Source organism: Petaurus breviceps, unplaced genomic scaffold (genome assembly GCF_028583685.1).
Source record: "Petaurus breviceps papuanus isolate PSGF00001 unplaced genomic scaffold, PetGlider_PUasm1.0 90466, whole genome shotgun sequence".
NCBI lineage: Eukaryota > Metazoa > Chordata > Mammalia > Diprotodontia > Petauridae > Petaurus > Petaurus breviceps.
Genome location: NW_027187260.1, coordinates 247,281 through 272,797, shown reverse-complemented (window position 1 = coordinate 272,797; position 25,517 = coordinate 247,281). Strand labels below are relative to the sequence as shown.

Genomic DNA, 25,517 nt, shown 5'->3' with positions numbered 1-25,517 from the left:
ACTACAATTTAGAAAAGAGAAATCGGTACCTGTGATGGGTTTAGAAAGCTCAGTGGACTGTACAGAACTTGGTTAATATAAGTTGGTCTTTGAAGGATAAATAGGTTAGACAAATAAAGCCACAATGAGTACTACGCAAGCCAAATAATAAATTTTATTGACCTAGATGATAACTTGCAAACTTTCTTTTGTGTTTGTTTTTTTGCAAACTTTCTATACAAAAGGTTACAAAACAGCATTTGTTATGGAATGTTTTTTGGTATTTATTACCAATTGTCCATCATATTTAGAAACTCCTTAATAAAATCCATCTGGACCATATTTATTTTAATTTTTTAGTCTCAAATAGCCTAACTTTACATCCAAGTTATAGATTTATACAGAACATTTTATAAACTTCTCAATAATGGAACAAAATTTTAACAAAAATATTTTTCAAACTAAAGGTAGCTTGCCATAATGGAAAGAGGCTTGGGCTTCAAGTCAAGAAGATCTGCACTCAAAACCTACCTCTGACACTAGCTATGTGACCAAAGAAATGAGCCTACATGTCTCAGGCAACTAATTAGAACCTAGCTATTAAATCAAAGGCAGGTTACCATCATCCATTGGGAGTTCCCCACACTAAAGAAATTACAAATTTTTCACCTCTTTACTCATTTTCCAAACATTAATGTAAATTTTTTTTAATTCATTTCACAAGTATTTTTCATTCTGAAAGTTTAATTTCATAATTCCACAAGGAATTTTGCCCCATATCTCCAGGAAGTTTTGACATTTAAGTGCCTAAATAACACTGTAAAACAAAGAATAAATATATTAAAAATGACTAAGAAAAAAAGATTAATAAACTAAATATGCATCTTAAAAAATGAGAAAAACAAACCTAAAATAAACTCAAAAGGAGATATTAAAAATTAGAGGGGAAATAGATAAATTAGGGAAAAACATAGAAATGATGAATAAAGATAAAAGCTGTTTCTTTGAAAAGACTAATAAAATGGATAAAATTACAGCCAAACTAGAATAAAAAGAATAATAAGAACAGATTATGCTGTTATATGCCAAAAAAAACAAAAACAAAAACTGAACACAAAAGTACAAAAATACAAAATATTCAAACTATCAGAAAAAAAGAGATTCTTAATAACCCAATTTCACAAAAGGAAATAGATCCACATGTAAAAGAACTGAAAAAAGAAAGAAAAAGAAACCCTAAAAAATCTATAAAACTTTTCAAGAGTTAGTACTCATGCTTTACAAATTGTTATTGAGAAAGAAAACATCATAACAGGATCCTTTCATGAGACAATTTTAGTCCTAATACCTAAACCAGGGAAAAATAAAACACTTAAAACAATAGGCCTATATCATTAATGAACATTGACTCAAAAATTTTTAACAAAAATCCTTCCTATCAGACTATCAGTGATTTGTCCAAGAAAGAACTCATTATGATTACGTGGAAGTTATACCACTGATGAAGACAATTCAAAATCAAGAAAACAATCAACATAATCATATTAAATCATCTCAACAGATAACATAAAAAGTCTTTAACAAAGTACAACACTCCTTTATGCTAAAAATCCTACCAGGTCTAGGCATTGAGGAATCTTTCTTTAATATCATAAATAACATCTATCTAAAACCAAAAGCAAGCATCATAATGCAATGGGATATGCTAGAACCTTTTCCAGTAAATACATAAGTGAAGAACAGATGACCACTCTCCCCACTATCATCTGATAAGAGTTCTGGAAATGCTAGCAATAGCAATAAGGCATAAGAGATAATAGCTTCATCAAAGTTACACACTATAAAATAAATCCTCAAAAACAAACCGCATTTTTTTATAATTTACCTAACAAAACACAAGAAACAATAATAGCAAGGGAAATCACATTCCAAATAAGTAAAAATGCATAAAAAACCTAGAGATCAACCTCCTGAAACACGCAAGACTTGGCAGAGATCCAATTACAAAGTACCCCTTGAAGAAATTTTTTCTAAAAAACCTAAAAAGCTAAAGGGATATTCAGCCATCATGGCTAAGTAGTGCCAATATATTAAAAACAACAATACTATCAAAATTAATTTATACTTTTAATGTTATACCAAATTATACAGAGCTTGATAAAATAACAAAATACATTTTAAAAAACAAAAGATCTAGACTAGCAAGGGAAAAAATGAAAGGAAGTGAGGACTAAGGGAGAATAGCTCTTCTGTATGAATAGCTCTACCTCAAATTATAAAGCAGCAGTCATCAAAACCATCTGGTACTGGTTCAAGAAAAGAAAAATAGATCAATGCAACAAAATATACAAGGGAGAATCAGAAAGAATTCAACAACCCAGTGATTGATACAGTGGAAAACTTAAGTTATCAAAGGAAAAACTCTCTGTCTAATAAAAACTGATGGGTGGACTGTAAAAAAGTATGGCAGAAAATATGCTTAGACCAGTGAATTACACCACATTCCACAATTTTAAAAGTATATGCAACCTTTTAATATTAAAGATCATATTATAAAAAATTATTAAAGAAACATCACATACCTCTCAGTTACACAAGAGATATATTCTTAAATAAGATATAGAGGTAATTACAAAAGAAAAAATAGATAACTTTGGTACTTGAAAATGAAAAGCTTCTACACAGACAACATTAATCAATCAAAGGGAATTGGTTGAATGGGAGAAAAAACCTGTATATTCCATTTCTCTGATAAGGATTTGGTATCTAAAATAAAACAATCCATATATATGTATATAAGACTAACATTCCCCAAGATGAAAGGATATGAAGAAACAATTCTTAAAGAACTGAAAAGTATTCAAAACCACTTAACATTAAAAAAATGCTCTAAATCACAAAGAAAAAGGCAAATTGAAACAACCTTTGAGTTTTTACCTCATTTCCTGCAAATTGGCAAAAATTACAAAAAAATGACAACAGTCAATGTTGTAGGGGCTCTGGGAAGATAGGCACACTGATACATTGCTGGTAGTGCTATGAAGCAGTACAAGCATTTTGGAAAGCAATTTGGAATGTTAAAAATAAAGTGACCAAAATATCCATATCCTTACTGGCAATTCCATTACTAGACTTCCCCAATGAAGCCTCTTTCTATAATAGTTAAGAATTGGAAACAAAGTAAATACCCATCAATTGAGAAATAGCTAAATAAATTGTAGTACATGAATGTAATAGAATACTACCATGCTACAAGAAAGGATTTATGTAATGAATACAGAGAAGAATGGAAAGATCTATAAGAACTGATACAGAAGGAAGCAAGTAGAGTCAAAGAAACAAACACAGTAACCACAACAATGGAAATGGAAAGAACACTATACCAAATCAAAAGAAATTAAATAAATAAGTGGGACTTTAATGAAAACATATAAGACACCATCCCAACCTACTTCTTTTGTGTTGAGTGGGAAGTCTGTGTTACACACTGTACATGTTTTCAGACTTTTTCAATATATTGATCAATTATTCTATTTTTCCTCTCAAAAAAAAAAACTATTTTTCATATGAGATGGTTCTCAGAAGGGAGAGGGACACATGGGACATTAAGGTGATGTAAGAAACGGCAAATATCAATAAAAACTTTATCTTAAATTATGAGATTGCTAGGAATATATCGAAGTAGGTTCCAAGATACAGGCTGGAGCTAACTGATCTTTTAGGCATTAGAACTTGGACTCACTGATCTATTCTGGCAATTCTATTTCATGTAAAAGTCATTTTGTTAAAATGAAGATTTGCCAATATGTCAGACCTAATTAAATTCAATAAGCATTAATGAATGCCTACTATGTACAATGTCCTGGGGATAACAATGATAAAGTCAGTCAATAAACATTTATTAAGTGCCTACTGCACTTTGCTAAGCACTGCCCTCAAGGAGTTTATATTTTACTGGGTGGAGGGAGAACAGTTACATGTACAATTAAGTACAAAATTTTATAGAAAGTAATATACAGAGGGGGACCATAGATTTTTATGCAGTTTAATTTTTTTTTAAAAAGGGGTATGGGGGGGTGGCTAGGTGGCACAGTGAATACAGTACCGACCCTGGAGTCAGGAGGACCCAAGTTCAAATACAAAACTAGCCATGTAACCTTGGGCAAGTCACTTAACTCCAACTGCACTGCCCTCCCCCCCTCCAAAAAAAAGGTGGGGACATAGAAGGGGGTCAGTCCAGAGAGCACAATGGAAGGGTATGGAAGAGTAGATTAGGGACCTCAAATGGCTGGGGCTGACTCAGATAAATGTTAGGGTGAACAGCAAATTTTAATAAAGGGAGCTTTGGCCTATACTGCCTACAATTTGAAGGATTCCAAGTGGAATCATAGGGCAGTAAATTATATCAAGTCCTTCCTAGCAGCAACGGTAATTAAATGACCAATTTCCAAAAGAGGTTGGGGAAGGATAAGGCAGCAGGACAAATTCTGTCTTCATACCAGCAGGGTCAAGGGAGGGGGTGGGGGTTACAAGAAGGGTCAGTGAATAGAGTCCTGGGCCAGGCTTGGGCCAGGCTTTAGCCAGGTCAGCTCTGCCACAGGACTCCATTACTTATGTTGAGAAGATTACCTCTAAAGTTTACCAAGTTTCAAAATTATTTGTAATATAAACTTTGCCCATTGGTAACATCCAAAATTCCTATTATCTAATTCTATTATTTAGTTATGTTGATAATTTAATGATTTCTTTCTACTTTAGAACTAATATCAATACTTACTATAAATATTACTGCATTCAGAGCACAATGCTATGCATCCACGTTAACAAAAACATGGTCTGCAACTGGCTTTTAATTATGCAAAACTCCTGGTTTGGGCCATCTTTGAATACTAATATTCTCTCAGTGACATGCCTTGTAAAGAGGTAAATTTAGGTTTGACATAAGGAAAACCTTCAAATTAGAGCTATTTATTCCTAAGTAAAATGGGCAACTGGGAGGGAGAAGGGGGTAAGTTTTACTTACTCTCATTGGAGGTCTTCAAACAAGGTATAGAAGACAACTTTCCCAGCAGTGCTTCCATTCCAGGATTGTCGTAAGAATAAAATGAGATATTTGTAAAACACTTTGCAAACCTTAAAGTACTACATAAATGTCAGTTAGTTAGCTGCTAGTGGTAGTGATGGTGGTGGTATGCCACTAGCATAGATAGCAATTTTTTCTGGAATGGGTTGGAATATATGGCCTCTACTTTGAGATTCTGTGCCTGTGGGGTACCAGTGTTGAAATATTTGGAGAAGGCTTCATTAAGATGGAGGGGATTTGAATTGTGCTTTAAATTATAAGTAGAATATAGGTAGGTTTAAAGGAAAAATTAGGGCATCCTAGGTAATAATTTAATAGCCACCATTAATGGAGCAATTCAAGTTTTGCAAAGCACTCTACATTCTCATCTATTATTCAATGTAGCCCAAACAACAAGTTTATCTACTGTGTCAAGGCCTATGAGAAAGCTGTATTAATTACTCCTCCCAATGATGTACAATCTGCAGATCTGATAAGCCTGCCATCTATGACTTATCCAATACATTGGATTTAAATATTACAGTCTGAATCACTCCATTGGAGATATGCTTTCAAGTAGACATTGAACCAATTATACTTTGTTTCTACCCATCCAACCAGTTCCAAATTCATCAAAATGCACTATCATCTAAACTATATCTACTATCACCTAAGCTATATCTCTGCATATTTGTAGCAATAATAGCAAAAAAGAAGAGAAGGCTATTCATATTGTGCATACCTGTAATCCCTGGTACTGGCAAGGATGAAGTTGGTGGTGGATCACTTGAGTTTCAAGGGTTCTAAACTTGTGGCAGCTAGATGGCACAGTGAATAGAACATCCACCCTGGAGTCAGGAGGACCTGAGTTCAAATTCAGCCTCAGACACTTGACACACTTACTAGCAGTGTGACCTTGGGCAAGTCACTTAACCCCAATTGCCCTGCTGTCCCCCTTCCAAAAAGCAAAAAAAAAAAAAAGTTATACACTGCAGTAGCAAGACTAAAAGTAATCGGGTGTTCTCATTAAGTCGGGGTGGGGGGGTCTGTGTCTGTGTGTGTTTGGGGGAGGGGAGAAGGGAGACTTACTATGTCCTGAGGAAACTCCACTTTGCAATTTTTCTTAAACCTAAATTTGCCCCCTTGCAACTTCTACCTACTATTCCTGATTCTAGCCTCTGGAACCAAACAGAACAAACGTAAGCTCACCTTTCAAATATGTGAATATAGCTATCATGTATCCCAAATCTTTTCTTCTCCCCAGTCTCTTTGATCTTTATATGACATGGATTCAAGGTCCTTCACCATCCTGGTTGCTTTCCTCCACTGATTATTAATATTCCCTACGGGGCCTCAAACTAAACAATACTCCAGATATGGTGTGACCAGGACAGAACACAGAGGTATTGATGACTCTCTTAAAACAGCCCAAGCTACAAACTCTCTCAATGAAGCCCAAAATATTGTTAGGCTTTGAGCTACTAAAATACACTGCTAACTCATACTGAAGTCCACTAACACCCCAAAATTTTTTTTAAACTACTAAGTGTCCTTTCATCATAGACTTATGAAATTGATTTTATGAATTTTTTAAATCGTCTAAGATTTCACACTTATTCCACTTGAATTTTATCGTATTAGGTTCAGTGCAATGTACTAACCTACAGAAATCTTACTGAACACTGAATCTATCCTGTCAGCTCTTTGGCTATCCCTCCCAGCTTTGTGTCATCTGAAAATTTCACAGACCATGCCATCCATGTGTTTACCCATGTTATTGATAAAAATGTTAAATAGCATAAAGCCAGCACAGATCCCTGGGGCACTCCAACAGAGACCTCTTGGAAGTTTTCATTGAACTAACATTCAATGAATCTGTCCTTTCTTATCAGTTCCAAATCCACCTAGTCCTAATTTCTCTGCCTTTTCCATAAGAATGCCTTCCTAAAACCTAGATAAAGTATATATACAGCATTCCCTTGACCTGCCAATTTAATATCCCTGTAAAAAAAGAAAAAGTGACTCTGGCATTATCTGTTCTTGAAGTCATGGTGACCATTTATAATTAGTGTTTCCTTCCTCGGAAGCGGCCTATGAGGTCCTTTATAGAAATCTGTATTATCTATGATCTTATTATGCTATCATCTCCTTAATATTCATACTAGAATTTTCCCAGGATTCAAAGTCAAACTCACCGGCCTATCATTTTTAGACTCAAAACTCTTCCCTTTTCTGTGATCCAAAATATAAACATGTATTATTTATTTATTGGGAGATTTTGAGTGTCAATCCTACTTTCCACAAATTAGTTTCTGGAAGATGAGGATAAATCAAATACTTTTATACTCCTAAGTGGCAGTATACAGTAATAGAAAAAAACAATTAAAGTCAAGTCACAGAATCAAAGAATCTCAAAGTTGGACTCACTAGTCCAACCCATACCTGAGACAAAAGATCTGTTTACTCTGGACAAATGAGTTCCTTTCTGGGCTTATTTCAAAGGGGCATTATGAGGATCAAATAAGTTAACATGTGAAAGCTCCAACATAAAATGCCATAAAAAGGTGTGTCTCAGACAATCGTGTCACACAAATTATTTTCACCTAGCCAAACTTACCTATCCTTCAAGTCCACTTCAAGTGGTACCTTTTCTATGGGCTATGGTCATAGTAATAGAAAATTATAAAATGACTAAGAAAAATCATTTTATTATGAGATCAGTCCCAAATTCAGTAGGTCATGATTTTCTCCAAATGACTTCCTCTCACCCAATGGATGTATGTGCGTGTGTGTACACATACACACACACACACACACACACACACACACACACACACACATATATTTTGGTGAGGCAATTGTGGTTAAGTGATTTTCCCAGGGTCACACAACTATGTCAGTCTAAGGCTGAATTTCAACTGAAGACCTCCTGACTCCAGGGCTGGTGTTCTATCCACTGTACCACCCAATGAATATATGAATACCTGTAAACAATCTTACATTCTATGCAAGTTGTGCCTCCTTCAAAATCTGTAATTACTATATCACAATAATTTGTCAAGCTATCTGTGGAAGGCATAGGGCAACATTAACCTATAAAAGAATATTAGGGGAATATGATAGTTCTCTTCAAATATCAGCAGGGCAGCCAATCAAATGAACAGAGTAGGAATTATAATTGTTCTGTTTGGCCCTTGAGGGCAGAACCAAGAGAAACTAATTGGCAAAAGTTACAAAGAGGCTAACTTTGGCTTGATGTCAGGAAAAACTTCCTAATAATTAAACCTGTCCAAACGTAATATGATGCCCTGAGAAGGGGTAGTTTCCCCTCACTGGAGGTCTTCAGGAAGAGGCTGTACTTGTGGAATATGTTACAGTGGGGATTCTTTTTGTACAAGGATTATAATAGATAACCACTGAGGGAGGTCCCTAAAATCTTTCAAATTCTATAATTCTGTGATTATGAGTATTCAGGAATCATAGTAGTCACATAGTCTTCCTGGTTATTATTGTTGAATTTATCCTTCATTTTCTAAGAGGACCATGGCATCAGGGAAATGATGACATGACTTGCAGTTGACTTTGAGGGAGGGAGGTCTGATACTGGTTAAGGGTCATTGAAAATGTGGGTCCAGAGTTGAGTACTATTCTTCCTAATGCATACTATGTTTATCTGATAAACATGTAAGCAACTACTATGTCCAAAATACCATTTGAGGCCCTGTGGGAGATGTAAAATAATACCAAATATAATCAAATCGTTTACAACTAATCAGGGAAATAACATACCTAGTACAAAAAAATACAGTAGACACAGATATGTCTGGAGTAATTTTGACATGATTAATATGTTCTCATAATAATGTATTACCACCAAATCCTATTTGTCACAGCTTCATTAAATTATTCAGTCATCCATTTACAAAATTATTCATATGGAACTATCCAAGTGCTAAAGATGTACTACAAGCAATAAAATTATCTGAATTGAAAGGGACCTCTGCCACCATTTAGTACACCTGTGTCTGTCCAAGTCCCCACTCCATAAAATACTAACTTCTACTTGAAAGGCAACCAGAAAAGGATTTGCACTATTTTCATAAGCAACCCATTCCACTTTATCAGCAGTAACTGTTAGTTTTTTATCTAGTTGAAATCTGCCTAACTTCCAACAACTACTAATAGTTCTGCCCTTTAAAGCCAAGCAGAAAAAAATTTAATCCCTCTTCAATGTGACAATCTTTGAAATACCTAGAGACAGCTAATATGCCCTCCCCCCCAAAAAAATTATGTAAGCCAAATATATCCTCAGTTCCTTCACCCAATGTTCACATAGCATAACTGCAATGCCCTTTCTGATGTCCTTCTTATTAGATATTCTCCCCCATTTATCAATAGCTATCCTAAAATATAGTGCCCAACAAAATTATTTAGGTATCTGGAAACTGACAAAGTCACAGAGGAATTACACAAATATAACCAGAAAATTATTTTTATAGGAAAAAAACTAAGAACTAATAAATAAGAAATATTCATATTTATGGCTGGGCTGCACAAATATACTAGTGAGAGCCATCTCCGGTCATGCTGATGTATGTCTTGCTACTGGACCCAGTTGGCTCCAGAGGAGAAAGTGAGGCTGGTTGACTATGCACAACCCTCCCTCACTTAAATCCAATCTACACGCATGTCATGGCCTCGCCTTCCTGATATCATGGTCCTCTTCCAGAACTAGGGACAAGCAACAACAGTACAAATACAATAAAAATCATTGTACTATAAAAGTTTAGACAAACATCAATCTATTTTTTTAAAGCAAAAACTGTAATTTCATTGGAGCAAAAACTCTCAGAAAGGCAACTTCTTTTCCCAATAAATATATAACTGCTCTACAAGTTTTATAGTCCTAAAAAGTTGCCAGAAATACATCCATCAACCCCTACCATAACAGTACTACGCACAATTCTCCAAAAAGGTGAAAAACAGAGGTAAACGATCTCTAAGTATCAAACATTTATAGCACTATCAACTGGAAAGCAGATGAATAATACTGACATGCAGATGGAATGGAATATTATTTTTATCTAAATAATTAAATGGACTCAAAGAAGCCTGAGAAGACATGTATGAACTGATACTGAATAAGTAAAGTAAGCAGAACCGAGAACACCCTGCACAATGACCATAGTGACTTAACTTTGATAAAGTAACTTTGAAAGATATCAAAACTCTGATCGTAGAAGTTACCAATTAAGTAACCATGACTTCAAAAGACTTTTACTAAAGCATACTTCCCAACCTTTGACAGAAAGGTGAGTCATTAGAGCAGGGGTCTGTAAACTACAGCCCCAGGGTAGGGGACTGACCATAGCTACAGGGCCAGGTAGTCTATAGATACCTATTGGCTTCCTGTTCTTGTATGCACCTAGCTAAGAATGGTTTTTAAACTTTTAAAAACAATACAACTTTATTTCACAATGTTATTAGCTCAAATGGACAAAAACAGGCACAGACTAGGGGCGTAGAACGAGACATTTTCAGACATACTCATTGTGTCTGTTATTTGTTTTACTTGACTATACTTATTTGTTACAATGGAGTACTTATATTTGGGGAAGGGGTAGTGAGAATAATGCAAAAGAAAAAAAAGAAAGAAGAGCATCAATGAAATTTTTTAAATATATCAAAGAGAACAGAAGTAAGTTCAAAAGGGAATACTTACTACCAAGGAGGGTGGTTTATCACCACCATTGCATTAAATTCAATAAGCATTTTTTAAAAGGACTACATATATAATAAAAGTTCCCATACAATCCCCTTTTCTGTTCATGCTGAAACGTTCATTTGTTAAATTCAAAATTTTTTAAAGTCAAGTTTTCTGAAACACTGAGGGGTTAAGTGACTTGGCCAGTATCACAAAATCAACATGTGTCATAACCAATACCTGAGCGATCATAGATCCACTTAACTCATAGACCAGGCTTTATCCATCATGCCATGGTGCCTTTCACCAATAAAATCACCAAAGGGATAATTCATAGAATCAAACAAAATAACATTCAGGAGGTAAAGGTCAAGTATGTCTAGGGAATCCTAGAAAGAATGAAGGAGAGGGGGGTGGCTAGTTGGCACAATGAATAGGGCACTGGCCCTGGAGTCAGGAGGACCTGAGTTCAAATCTGGCCTCAGACTCAACACAAAAACCAGCTTGTGACCTAGGGCAAGTCACTTAACCCCAACTGCCCTACAAAAAAGCAAAAGAAAAGGGCAGCTAGGTGGCGCAGTGAATAAAGCGCTGGCCTGGAGTCAGGAGGACCCCAGTTTGGTTCCGGCCTCAAACACTTAACACCCCCCACACACACACACACACACACAAAACTAGCCTTGTAACCTTGGGCAAGTTACTTAATCCCAATTGCTTAAAAAAAAACCTTATCAATGAACTTTTCATTCTCTTCCTAAAATCCATTGATATAGCTTGCACTTCGAATGGATCTTTTTACCCATGTGTGACTTTTTTGTAACATAATGCATTGGTCATTTGAAGAATACTGATTCATGTTGACATTTTATGATAAAATGCTGCCCCCCCACCCCCGCCCAAAAAAACGACATTCATTAATATCAACACTGATCTTATCAGTAAAATCCTTAAGTGTCAGTCTGGTATCAGACTCAAGAGGTGGTATATATGTTTCTCAAAATTCTGATTTTTCACTTGAACATTTGAATTTTATCACTGGCAACAAACTGTCAGTTATTTTCCATGAAGTGATAGGCTTACTTCATTCATTTTCGAAAAAATATCTGTCAAATACCCAAGTCTGAGTAACCCTACTTTGTCTGTTAGTTATTCTTTCAAGTAAAAATAGTAATTCCCCAAAACAACAGGTCAGCTTGCAACTCGATAGCACAATTGTTTTTCTCAAGAGATGCACAGTACACTTTGATATGCAGAAGTGTCAATGTGGGGGCACAGTGAGTGGGAGTGCCAGCCCTGGAGTCAGGAGAACCTGAGTTCAGATCAGACCTCAGACACTTAACACACACACACAAAAAAAACCTAGCCCTGTGACCTTGGGCAAGTTACTTAACTCCAACTGCCCTCCAAAAATCAAAAAAACAAAGAAGTGTCAATGTGTACTTTCCATTTCATCGCAAGGACAATTTCAAAAAACGTGTACTCCAAGGGCAAGATTTAATAAAACTAAATAAGTGCATTGCTTCATCAAGGGCATTAGGCAAAATTAGTGGGGGGAGGGGGGGGTTTAAACCACAGGCAAATGGCAGTAAAGAATTCAATGACTGTTAGTAACAGCTTGGGGCTAGTGTGGCAGCAGTACTACCTACCATTGCTTTTGTACTACCATTGTAAATGTCTTCACATCTGTTCCAAAGAAAACCATGAGATTCAAAAAAGTTATTCAAAGTTTTAAATACTTTAGTACCACTTGTGTTTGCACCCAAGCATTCACATAAAATGAGATCTTCAAAGATTAGTTGATTCTGATTAAAGACAAATACAAGCAAAACAGCAAGATTCATCCATTTGAAAGCAAAAGTACAATTCTGTAGAAGAGATATTAACTCAGCATTCATGTTTGCAGCTAAATCTTTAATTCGCAAGTCATATAAACTCTGGAAAATTCCACTATACATTCATGAATGAGAGTGAGGAGTACTTCTCTATAATAATCTCTATTAAAATAAAATTTAAAGCTTTTATGAAAACAAAATCAATGCAACTAGAATTTTTAAAAATTATACTCACTGAGAAAGAAATCTTTGCACTAAATATTTATGACAGAAGACTGATATCCAAAATCTATCAGGAACACAAATAAAAGCTTACCAGTCATCTATGATAGACAAGTGCTCACCTATTTATAAGATTAATGAATACCTTCAGATAGTAGCATTTTTCAAATTTATACTGTATACTTCCACTGGGTTAGAATGAATTACATGTTCCACATAATTATAACTTTAAAGAGTTTAAATACATGTGACTACTTCAAAGAATTATTATAAAAAGATGAACTGAAAATTCAAAAAAATACAATTGATTGGGGCAGCTAGGTGGCGCTGCGAATAGAGCTCGGCCCTGGAGTCAGGAAGACCTGAGTTCAAATCCAGCCACGGACACGGGCACGGACACGGACACACACACACACACACACACACACACACACACACACACACACACACAAAACTAGCCATGTAACCTTGGGCAAGTCACTTAACCCCAATTGCCCTACCTTCCCCCTCCAAAAAGAAAAAAAAAATTTTAAAACTGATTACTCCAAACAACTCAGATTGTTCCCCTTACATACAGCATGTTAGAAAAAATAACAAAAGATGGTAGTAAACGAATAGGAAGACAAGCACACTAATAAAAATACTGTTGGTAGATCTGTGAATTGATCCAATCATCCTATAAAAACACTTTGAAATTGTGTTTTTAAAAAGGGGACTAAAACATTGCACATATACTGCAATCTAAAGATGCTACCACTAAACTTTTACACAAAGGAGGACAAAAACGGAAAAGTTCAATATATGCCAAAATATGCACTGCAGTACTTTATGAAATAAAAAAATAATTGAAAGCAAAATAGGTATCCAACTGGGAGAAGACTATGTAAGATAATAATACTTGGTATAGAAAACAATGACGATATAAAGAATTCAGAAAAACATGGGACTCAAAAAGCGGTAGCTCAAAAAGTACTCAATTTGTTATCAACTTGGAAGCAAATAATAAACATTATTAAATATTTATCAAACACTGTACTAAGCATTAAGGATACCAAAAAAAAAAAAACTTCTGTCTTCAAGGTACTTACATTCTAATGAGGGAGACAATTTGGACATCAATAGGTAGTTAGAACTACATGGTACTCCATAAGAAGTAACTTTATAGAATTGATGCAGTGAAGTAAGCAGAATCTGGAACAACATCCCTTCATTGCAGATATGGGTGTGATTATAGCAAAAAAACAGCACCTCCTCTCAAGGAGCTCTCACAGTCAAATCAGGGAGACAAGCAAACAACCACATACAAACAAGAAATATAAAATATAAACTGGAGATAATCAAAGGGAAGGCACTAGCCCCAAAAAGGTAGAGCTTCGCATAAGGCTAAACAGTGTAATATTGTAATTCAGAAACAAGATTTAGCACCAAGAAGGTTAAAATGATCATGGGCCTCAAATCTAAAATAATACTTCTTCAGTCCTTAAAAACTGGCTTTTTGTTTGGTAGGAGGAAGAAGAATTCTATAAATTAAGTACAAAGCTTATTTATAGTACAACAATATTTTAAAGACTAGTCAGGTAAATGAATAAATATTCATATTCCCATTTTGAATATGACAATGAGATTGAGATATGCCTGAAATTCTTCAGGACCACTAAATGGTCAAAGCAAAGGGGCAATGAAGATAGTCTACAGATAGAACTACAAAATTTCACAAAAATCAATTTAATGGCAACAATGTTTTTATAAGAAAGTCAAGAGTGCTGCTCACCAGAATTTAATTTTAACAAGTAAGTGTACATTTTAAAATTTCTATTCATAGTTGACAACAGGTTGCAGCACATTCCTTAACTAAGTACTACTATTAAGACTAAGGAAGTCAATGGTTCTCATTGGTGTAGACCTAATGCATGGGCAATAAGAAAAGAATTTGAAAACTCTAAGAAAAACAGCTGAGATAAAGTAAAAAAGGAGAAAATCGTGTGCTACCAACTTACAAAGTAAAAATTAAGCCAGATTACCTACCTCAGAGGCCTATAGTTTGAACTAATGCTGTTAACATTTTAAAGTGCCTCCCTTTTTCTGAGATGAACTTTTCAAAAATGTATTCAGTAGTCTGCTGTGTATTATAATACAGAAATTAGATGGGATCCTTGCTTTTCAATAGCATAACTGCTAAATAATGTAAGCTGTTCAAAAATATAAAGAAAACGATTTGCTTTAACCAAATTGCTGTAAGATAAAAACAGACCTGATACTAAAACCTGGAAGATAATGCAAAGAAAACTATAAACCCATGTCACTAATTAATACAGATGAAAACATAAAATATTAGCAATGAAGCTACAATAATATATTTACAAAAATTATTCAATGACCCTGGTGGTTTATCAATCAACAAGCATATTTATTAAACACCTAGAAATGCAAGGAGAGTTCAATAATTAAGGACCAATAAATTTAATAAGTCATACTGGTAACAAAATTAAAAATCACAACTTTCAAGAGATATTGAAAATGCCTTAAAAAAAGAATAGAAATTTATACTAAAAACACTGTATTGTTTATGGCCTTTAACCTAAAGAACCCATATATACTAAAATGCATTTCTTTATATTCCAACTTAGCATACCCTAAGAGAAAGTGGTTAATAAAATATGCTGAGTGATTTAAAACTTAAGTCAAAAAATTTGATGGTTGGGAAGATGAACAGTAATTCTATTATAAAGTATTGTTGATTTTATCTTCACATCTTTCCTATCTGTTCTTTGTCTCCATTTCCATGACCAGCATCCTAGTCCAGGCCCCCATCCAAGTTCAAGCCCTGCTTACCTCACAGGCTGAACTGTTTTAATAGCCTCCTAATTGGTTTCTCTGCCTCCATCTTTTCCCTCTCCCATTCATCCTCTCCACTCAGTTGCCAAAGTGATAATCCTAAAACACAGGTCTGACCATGCCACTCCTGCTCAATAAACTCAAGTAGCTCACTATTACTTCTACTCAAGCACAAATTCCTCTGGCATTTAAAGCCCTTTACAAGACAGCTCCGACCTACCTTTACAGTGTTCTTATACATGACTCCCCTTCCTATACTCTTCAATATAGGTCAAAATGGCCTTCATGCCATTTTGCCCAGGTTGTTCCATCTCCCATCTATATCCTTTGCAAAAGCTATGCCCAGAATCCCAAGATTCTTTCAATGTTTAGCACAAACACCACTTACTACCTAAGGTCTCCCTGATCCTCCCCAACTACTAGGACCACCTAGTTACCTAGTATTTATTTTGTAGACATTTTCACTTGTACATAACATCTCCCTCAGGAATTTAAGTTCCTTGAGGGAAGAAACTGTTTCATATTTGTTTTGAGTCATTTTAACTGTTTTAATCACATCAGCAGTTAGCACAGTGCCTGGCATATGGGGGGAAGGGGAAGGAAATAAGCATTTATATAGTACCTACTATGGGTCAGGCACTGTGCAAAGCACTTTCTTTACAAATATCTTATTTGATCCTAACAACAGCCCTTTCAAGGTAGGTGCAGTTATTATCCCCATTCTACAGTTGAGAAAATGAGGCAAACAGAAGCTAAATGACTTTTTCTTCTTGACTCTAGGCCCAGTGTCCTATCCATAGCACTACTTAGTTGACTTGAAACAGGAGGCACTAAATAAATGCCTACTGACATCTCCTAGCATAGTGTCTGGGACATCAGCACTTAATACAGTCAATGTTTAATTAATTTTAGAGCTTTGTACTGTATGGTTTTTTTTAATATTGAGAAAAAAGAGGGCAAAATTGTGCTCTATTAGATATGCCAGAATACTGTCACTATTTTCTCTCAAATTACCCATTTATTACAATATAAATGCTTTTGCTGTTGTTTTAGTCGTTTTTTCAGTTGTCAGACTCTTTATGACCTTATTTGGGGTTTTCTTGGCAGAGATAGTAGAGTGGTTTGCCATGTCCTTCTCCAGCTCACTTTACAGATGAGAACTGAGGCAAAGAGGGTTAAGTGACTTGCCAGAGGTCCATAACTAGTATGTGAGGCCAGATTTGAACTTATGAACTTAAGTCTAACGGATTCTATGCCCAGAGCTCTATCCACTGCACCACCTAGCTAGAGAGATCCCATACAGGTAAAGGATTAAGGTTTTATGTTTCCAGTTTTCTTTGGAACTGTTAGGTGTTAAAACAAACACACACACAAAAAAATTTATTTCCTTCTCAGATGTACCCAAATTTAATTTTCCCAACTTGTTACCACTTGATTTTCTAATTCTAATGCACTTGTCTTATAACATTGGGATATTTGAGTTACTGTTTTTTTCCCCTACTGAACTGTAAATTCCTTTAGGGCAGGTATTTATTGCTATCTGAACTGAAAGGGTAGCCTTTGAGGTCATGTACTCCAACTCCTTCATTTTTCAGACGAAGAAAAAGCTCAGAGGTAAGTGACTTTAAGGTCACACACAGCTAGTTTATATCAGAGCCAGGATCTGCACCCATATCCTCTAATTCCAAATCCAGAACTAAACCCCTATACAAGTGCCTAATTCAAAATTCTGTATACCATAGGTGCTAGTAAATGTTTGTTGCATGGGTGTGTTTTGTCCACCATATTACAATACATGCCCTTTGTGAAGAATTACAACAAATCCCTTTGGAACTTGCCAACTTGCCACAGCCACTAGCACCAGAGGGAATTTTGTCCAGTGTTGGCTATTTTGTTATATACAATCTGGATCTCACCTGTAACCTCAAGGACTCAAAAAATTTTATTACTATAGCCTAGACTTTCTCTTCCTCTCCCTTCCATACAATGACAAAACAAAATTCCAGCTACTTTTAAACACAAGATGTCAATATACCCCTTAAGAGTTTTGACAGAAACTGCACTGCTACTGATATTTGGCTATTAAGCTTTTTCAGGAAACATTTTCAATAATTAGACAATGAATACATAATTAAAACCTTTATTAGAAGAATAATTAACTGACAGAATTTGATGCTTCATTTTCTTCACCTGTGAAAACGGGAAAATAAAGTACTTTAGTAGTATCCTCTGTATATTAAAGGTTAGACATATAAAATGGTACATAAATACAAACAACAGAGCCAAAAAGTCCAATACACAATGACAATGATATAGTTAAGTTTCAGAATCAAGCAGCTATTCCAAACAACATGGACTAGAACAAGCCCTGTAGCCTTAATTTTTTTTATCCGGTTTAAGAGCAAAACTTAGACAGATAACTTCAAAAAATGAAGTTATTTAATAATTCTATGTATGGGATTTTTTTACATTTCCAAAGTGGTTTTCTGGTCATTTTAGTATATGTAAACCATTACACAATGCTTTTCCAAGTAAAGATATAACACTGGTTAAGGTATTTCTCAAATGGAAGCCATCCAATATATCATGTCATAAATGCTTAAACCACAACAGATTCACTGTATTGTTTCTTCAGGGTTCTAACTGATATAAATGGAACTCCCTGGTCAAGTACACCTATTTCTGGACACACTTTTGAAGATTAGCACAATCCCACAACACCACTATTTTAAAAATACACTTAGCTACTCTGATACAGTAATAGTTGCATTATCAGCTATTCATAGGCTGAAAAACATGCCATGTAGTACTACAGTACTTAAGCAGCATTTTGAAACAAAGTCAAATGTTGGCATAACTGTCACTCACAGTAGGATCAAATCCACCCAAAGCCTCCCGCAATGCATTCATTATTAAGGTTCAACACATACTCAGTTTTCTATCCAATCAGAGTTTCCAAAGTTTCATTGGTATTTAAGAAAATGCACCCAACTTGTAAAGCACTAGCAATCAAATAGTCCTCTTTCCAATGGTTCAAAGAGAAAAGCTGGTACTCATTTTTATTCCATTTCTTAAATTATTTGAAAGGCAGCTATTTAAAAATAGTCTATCCAAACTGACTTGAGATTGACAAGAATTTTCATTACCCTTTGTACTATTTACCTGACAGGTAAAGCATCAAAGCAACTGCTGGCTCTCTCTCCAAATCAAAGGTGAAGTGAAAAATTAGAGCATGGAAGTTAAGTTCCTTTTTAATTACAAGGGATACTTTCAAAGCAAGCAGAAAAATTTATCTACACAAGAATGAAAAGTATATAGTGGGATAGTCTTTCTTCACTGCATTAAAAAAACAACAGTATTTCTATTCAAAAAATGTTTTCTCCACTGTTACTGGATTTTAAATAGTTTAATAATAACTAATAAAATTTAATAGATTTACTTCAGGTTTAAAACTGAATTTTCCCTCCCTCTCTAGATTGTTTATAGTATTTTAAGCATGATTGCAGAAACCAATAATAGGCATGTTATTTCATTATACAGAAGGTTGAGTATTCACACAAGGACACCTATAAATTAATAATCACTCATTGACAAATGTCAAGATTTTCAACAAAGCTAATTCTCAAAATAATGCATGGATATTGGTATATCACATTATAGCAACTGAAAATTAAAAAGGGAAGACGGGCACAAAATTTGTAAAGACTGTCAATTATAGGGATACAACTAGGAACTTTGAAAAAAACTAACAAAGCAGAAATAACTGCAGATTGACTACTCAAAGGCAACACAAGGAAATGAATGTGGAAAAAAAAACGCAAGAACACCCTTGAGAAAAGAAAAAAAGAAAAGAAAACTTAAGTTTAAACTGGAAACTACTTAAATTTAAGGAAAAAATTCAGTGACTAGACAATTTTTGCAGAAGGAAAGGAATTTTTAGATTATATCATGTGAATCTCAATGTATTACATTATAAAGGTCTTGGCAAATGTTAGCCATTAATCTTTAACACAAAGGATATTCAAATCCAACCAAATGTAATATAATCTCTTCCATGGGGAAGGAAAGGAGTAATTTACTTTTCCCCAATTATTTAACCTAAAGGCCATTGAGGATGATGATAATGCAGAATGGGTCAGCATTCCATCTAGGCACATTTCTCACGAAGTCTTGCACCAATCCGGGAAAAAGGTGGCTATGGACACAAAACAGGCTTAGAAATGGCTTTTTAAAAAATCTCCTTCAATGAATGAGACCCCACATCATGGTTTATTCTCCTACACAATTGGGGAAATAGGAAGAAAAACACCACCCCGTCATGCTTCATTTTTTTTTGCCACTGATGACTTAAATATTAAAAAAAAACTTGTGCATTTAATTCTTTCCATTGGCTGTGGAGGGATAATTTGGCTTCTATTTTATTGATTACACATGAGGAAGAAAGGGGGGGAAAGCAGCTGCTGCAATGCAACACTAGCTGACACAGAGAAAGGAGAGAAAACCGGTTTAAGAAACAAACCTATACATACCACCCTAAGTCTCCCTCAAACATAGCGGCGATTTCAGCATTGTATTTAAATTTTTTTTTAAGAGGTGGAGGGGATTCAAAGGAAAAAATGAACTGTTCTCCCCTCCCCCAATTTTGCAATTTCACCTTTGGATTTTATACCTTTATACCCCTGCCACAGCTTTTTTTTTAATTACCTCTTTGGATTTCATCTTTTCAAACTTAATAATAATTAAAAACGTCCTTTATACCAAAAGTGCACAATACAGTGGAAGAAATAACACTGTCTTCTCTCCCACCGACCACGTAGAGCACCACCAGAGACTACTCTCCCCCTTCCCATTCCCCCCCACATCGGTTTAGGGGATAAAGGATAAGGAGGGGAGGGGGATAAGGAGAGGGAAAAAGCGAGAGGTGCATAAAGAAAAATGGGGGAAGGGGGCATGGAAAGGATGGGGGAAAGGCTACAGAAAGAAACGTGGAGAGCAGGGTAAACCCCTTGGGAGAAGGGGCGGGGGATGGAGGCAGGAGGACCCGGGGAGCAGCCCGGGCGGGGGCGGTGACGGCGCGCAGCGCGAGGCCCCCCCCCCCCCGACCCCCCGGGGCTCCCCTCACCTCATGGTGCCGGGCGGTGCGGAGGTTTCCCCGGCCGGAGGAGGAGGGAGGGCGAGGACGGAGCGAAGCGGGGTGGGGCGGGAGCCGGGCTCCCGAGACAAGAGACCGGCAGCGTCCGGGATCGGCAAGGCTCTGGCGCTGCGGGGGAAGCTACACCATCCTCTCTCGGTGCACAAAGCCCAGGCTCCCGCCGGCCGGCCGGGATTGTGAGTGCGAGTGCGCGTGTGTCTGAGTGAATGTGCGCGTGTGTGTGTGTGTGTGTGTGTGTGTGTCTGAGTGTGAGAGAGAAAGGGAGAGAGACTAGGGAAGGGGGAGGGCGGAGAAGCGGACAGGGGGGCGCCGGTCCCCCCGGCGGCGACCGCCGCCTCCCTCCTCCTCCTCCTTCTTCTCCTCCTCTGGGACTCCTCTTCCTCCTCCAACTCGGCGCAGGGGACCCTCGAGCCCGCCGGCCTCGCGCCGCCGCGGGAGAAGCCGGTATGGAGACGACGACGCCGCAGGCAGGCAGGCTCGCGCGCAGCTCCCGCTCCCGCTCTCGCGCCCGCCGCCGCCGCCACCGAGGCCGTGTGCAACCGGCAGCAGGAGGAGGAGGAGGGGGAGGAGGGGGAGGATCAGGATCGCCGCCGCGAGGAGCCCGCGGAGGGGGCGGGGCGCGAGGCGAAGGAGCACGCACGCGCCAGCCCAACCCGGGGGAGGAGGGCTAGCGCGGAGAGGTGGCTGGGGGAGTGGGCAGTGGGGAGGCGGGGAGAGGGCCAGGGCTGGTGGGAGAGCGTCGTCTTCCCCCCACCAATCCTCCCCCTCCCCCCTGGGCAGGCCCAGCCTTCTTTCCCTTCCCTCCACTCCTCTCCCCTTCATCAAGTGTGAGGAGGGGCATTGAGACTTGGAGAAAGGGAAAAGGCTGCGATTATTAAAGACTCTTTGTTGCTATCTCAACCCCATCCGGGTGGGATTCCTCCCTCCTCTTCGACGTCGTCTTTATTTGGGGGGGGGGGGGGGGCGCCAGCCCGGGAGGTTTCCCTGCCCAAGAAGCCCCTGCCTTCTTTGCAGGAGGCCCTGACGAAAGCATTAGGAAGCAGGAGGGAGACTCCTAGTCTAACCTCAGTCCCAGGGCCTCCCCAAAATGAGGAGATGAAAAGAGATCCCCGCCCTCCACCCCCAGCAGGTCCTGCCCCGGGGAGAAACCCCAGGAGCCTCTGGCCTGGGGGATTACATGGCAAAATTTTCCCTAAAAAGCCTCTTTCTCTTCCCCGACCTTGATGGAGCTGGTGTAATTAAAGCATATGGGAATTTGTTCCCTGTTGTCACCTAGGGCCAGGCATTGGGGATTCCCTGTATGATGCTCTCCTGGAGAGAGCAGCGGCCCTTTAAAACCATTTTGTGATGATTCTGTTATCTCTGTGCTTATGCTCGGAGTTATCTCCTGTTGCTACCCTATTAGCAGGCGAGAGACACAAATTGACATACTGCTCCAGCCCTCTGTCTGGCTACCACGGTGCATGTTACTTTCCTCTAGGATGAAAGCACTAAATAAATGCAAAGTGTGGTGATCGCTGTTTGCTTGGGTCCTTTCTATCCTGAAGAATCCCTGAGTGGTTTACCAGTTTAACAAGCTGATATGCAAACTATGTATAGAGATGACTTCATCCACGTGAAAGGCAGCCAACTCCGGGTAAACCACGGTAGCTGTGTAACAAATCCCAGAAACACTATAGAACCGTTTAGGGCAAGAATCGAAGAATAAGAATAACGCAGCCAATTGAAATTCCATTATCTCACCATTGTACTAAAGGGTTTTTTTTTTCTTACAGCGTGTTCATATGCGACTTAAAATCTCAGTCATTCAAAATCTCTCGGCCTGAAATCAATGCCACATAAAGATAGGCGAAGATTACTGGAGGAAGCTAATTAGCAATCAAGTTAAGGGGGGGCTGCGGGGGGGGGAGGGGGGGGCATATAAAAAAAGGGGTTTTTTTTTTGTTTATAAAAATTACCAATAAAAAAAAATATCAACAAAAAAAAAAAAAAAAAAAAAAAAAAAACAAAGTTGTTACACGACGCTCTTCCGATCTCTCGGGGGGGGGGGGGGGGGGGGAGTGGATAAGGGGCCACCTAGAAGAAGTGGGCTTTTCTTTGTGTTTTAAAGTGTCCAGAAACAAATACAATTATGCAAATACTCAGCAACATAACACAAATTATAGCCCTCATAAGATCTAAAAAGGCTTTTTTTAAAATAAAAGATGTGATAGAAATGCTAGTTGCTGCTAGATTCATCTTATTAAGGGCAGTAATGAGATGTGGAAGGCCAAACGATTTCTAGTCTCAGCTCAGAAGTGTGTAGTTTTTGTCAGAAAACAGGGTGATAGTTAAGAGTTAGCAGAATTTAGGCTCACAAATGACAGGCCTGGTCAAATGTAGTCAGTCTTGGGTGGCTCTTCTTTGTGAATAATAGAAAGGTGTAACAGGGACTGCTTCGGTTGTTAACCTGAAGGGCTTCACTGACTTCAAACCTCTACACGGAGTACTGAATTATATTTTCATGCTGGGACCTGCCCTTTCTCATCCACAGTCCTCTAAAGTAAAGGTGCCCCTGGAACTCCCGGCCAAGGGCCAAGTTTGGGTGCCTTAAGTATTATATATCCATTAACATAGCAAATACTTCCTACCTACATAGTTGTTTACATATTATCTTCTTTATTAGAATATGAGCTCCTTGAGGGCAGGGACCTGGTTTTACCTTTCTTCAAGCCCCTGGGTGCTTAGCTCAATGCCTGGAACATAGAAAGTGATAATTAAATGCTTCTTGGCTTTTGATTTAAATTATAGCCATTCCCACCCCCAAATTATCCCTGATACTTCTTATCGAAGGATATGAAAAAACTAGAGATATTAATTTTTTTTTTGAGGCAATGGGGTTAAGTGAGCACAGGGCTAGTAAGTGTCTTGAGGTCAAATATGAACTCTGATCCTCCTGACTCCAGGACAGGTACCCTATCCACTTTGCTTCCTACTTGCCCCTCATTAATCTTTACAACACAGTTCCTAACATATAATGAGTGCTGACAAAATGCTTTTTCACTTACTCATTTATTCAACCCTTTTGAATCACAAATCCTTATCCACCACCCAGTAGCTAATCACTGCCCCCCAAAAATCACTTTGTATTTACTTTGAATGTACTTATCTGTGAATGTGCAGTTTCCCCTAAGAGTGTAAACACCTGGAGGGCAAGGACTTTCATTCTGGCTCCCCCAGCATTTAGCTCCCCGTCTGGCACATAGTAGGCAATTGATAAATACTAGATGAATGAATGAAATAAATGTCATTGTTATTCTGTTATAATGGCAATGCTAAAGTACCGTGGTAATTACAGGATGAGTTAGTGGAAGAGGCATCATTAAAAATCACCACTGCTAACATGGGTCCATATATTATTCTGCGTAACATAAAAAGTATTTCACATGGACTAATCCTCACTAGAGGTTTCCAAACAAAGCCAGGATGACCTTTTTGGGTGTATATTGAAGCAAGAATTATTATTCTAAAGGATCTCAGCCCATCCCTCACTTTTAAAGATGAGGAAACTGAGATGAGATGATATACCTAAGTTCCCAGAGATATATGAGCATCAGAGGCAGGATTTGAATGCAGCTCCTCTATATAGTTTGTGTTTTTGTTAGCAAGACCTGGAAGATCTTAAAGAAGTCACAGGTGCCTGACTTAAGTCCATTCATATCAATACAAGGAAAACTTCAGAGTTCAAGTTCAAAAGGACATCAGTACAGAGGGTCAAAAGAGATGATGATTTTCAAAATAGTGACTCTCACTTTCAGCCAAGACCAAGGGACAAGGGTAAAATTCTTCTCATGAGACTGTCCAGCTTAATTCTTATTTATGAAAATTAATTTTTTTAATTAATGGCTTTAGATGAGTGAGCATTGGAAATGTTAATGGCTATCTTTAATTCTTATAATACAAGTGTAATAGCCAAAAGTTTTGGTTGCTCACAACCAAATCCATCCTTTTGGATATCATCATGTTTGCCAACTGATGGTCATGCCATGGTTGGATATAAATATGCTATAATGGATGGTCTGGCATGGTAGAGTCATTAAGATCTAAGTTCAAATCCAGTCTCAGACAACACTTATTTTTACTAGCCGTATGACACTGGGTAAATCATTTAACTTCTGTTTGCCTCAGTTCCCTCAACTGTAAAATTGGGATAATAACAGCACTACTGTGTTCACAGGGTCATTATAAAGATAAGATAAAATAATGATTGTAAAATACAAACTCTACATACTCTATACAAATAAGTGCTAGCTATTATCATTGTTATTTATGGTAAAGCAGTTTTTTAAATATACTTTTCTTATTTGGGTTATTCATTATCAATTAATTAAAAAACCTTTATTATATTTACTATATGAAAAGCATTGTGCTGACCTTTCTTATTTTTTTATTGCATCTCTTTCATATTAGGTGCTAACCAAAGAAAAAGCGAAAGATGGGGAAATTCAGAGAATACCTTTGATCATAGAGGGCATGTCATAAGAATATAAACTTTTCATGTTACAAGTGTGAGTGTTGAAATAGCAAAATCAGAGATATTCTCTGACTAAGGATTAGTTCTGACAGTGTGAATCAGATATGATCTAAGATCAACACTCTTTTAGCTATCAAAAGAAGCATCACACCCTAATATTTTGTCTCTTCCAAACCTTAGTTCCCATGATCTGTAAGTAATCCTCAACCTTTTCTACC

The 25,517-nt window shown here is 37.3% G+C and overlaps 1 protein-coding gene across 10 annotated transcripts in view; it reads right to left on the bottom strand.

Moving 5' to 3' along the window:
* Positions 1 to 21,318, bottom strand: part of ENAH (ENAH actin regulator) — a 136,200-nt gene extending 114,882 nt beyond the window's left edge. For 3 of the 10 annotated variants that reach the window (XM_069062582.1, XM_069062581.1, XM_069062584.1), the window contains exon 1: positions 20,757 to 21,312. In XM_069062582.1, the coding sequence (XP_068918683.1) occupies positions 20,757 to 20,761 (5 nt within the window). In that variant the 5' untranslated portion in view covers positions 20,762 to 21,312. Of the gene's footprint in view, positions 1 to 20,756 lie in introns of all 10 variants that reach the window. The other 7 variants (XM_069062574.1, XM_069062576.1, XM_069062577.1 and 4 more) reach the window with 7 other exon arrangements.
* Positions 21,319 to 25,517: the final 4,199 nt, after the last annotated feature.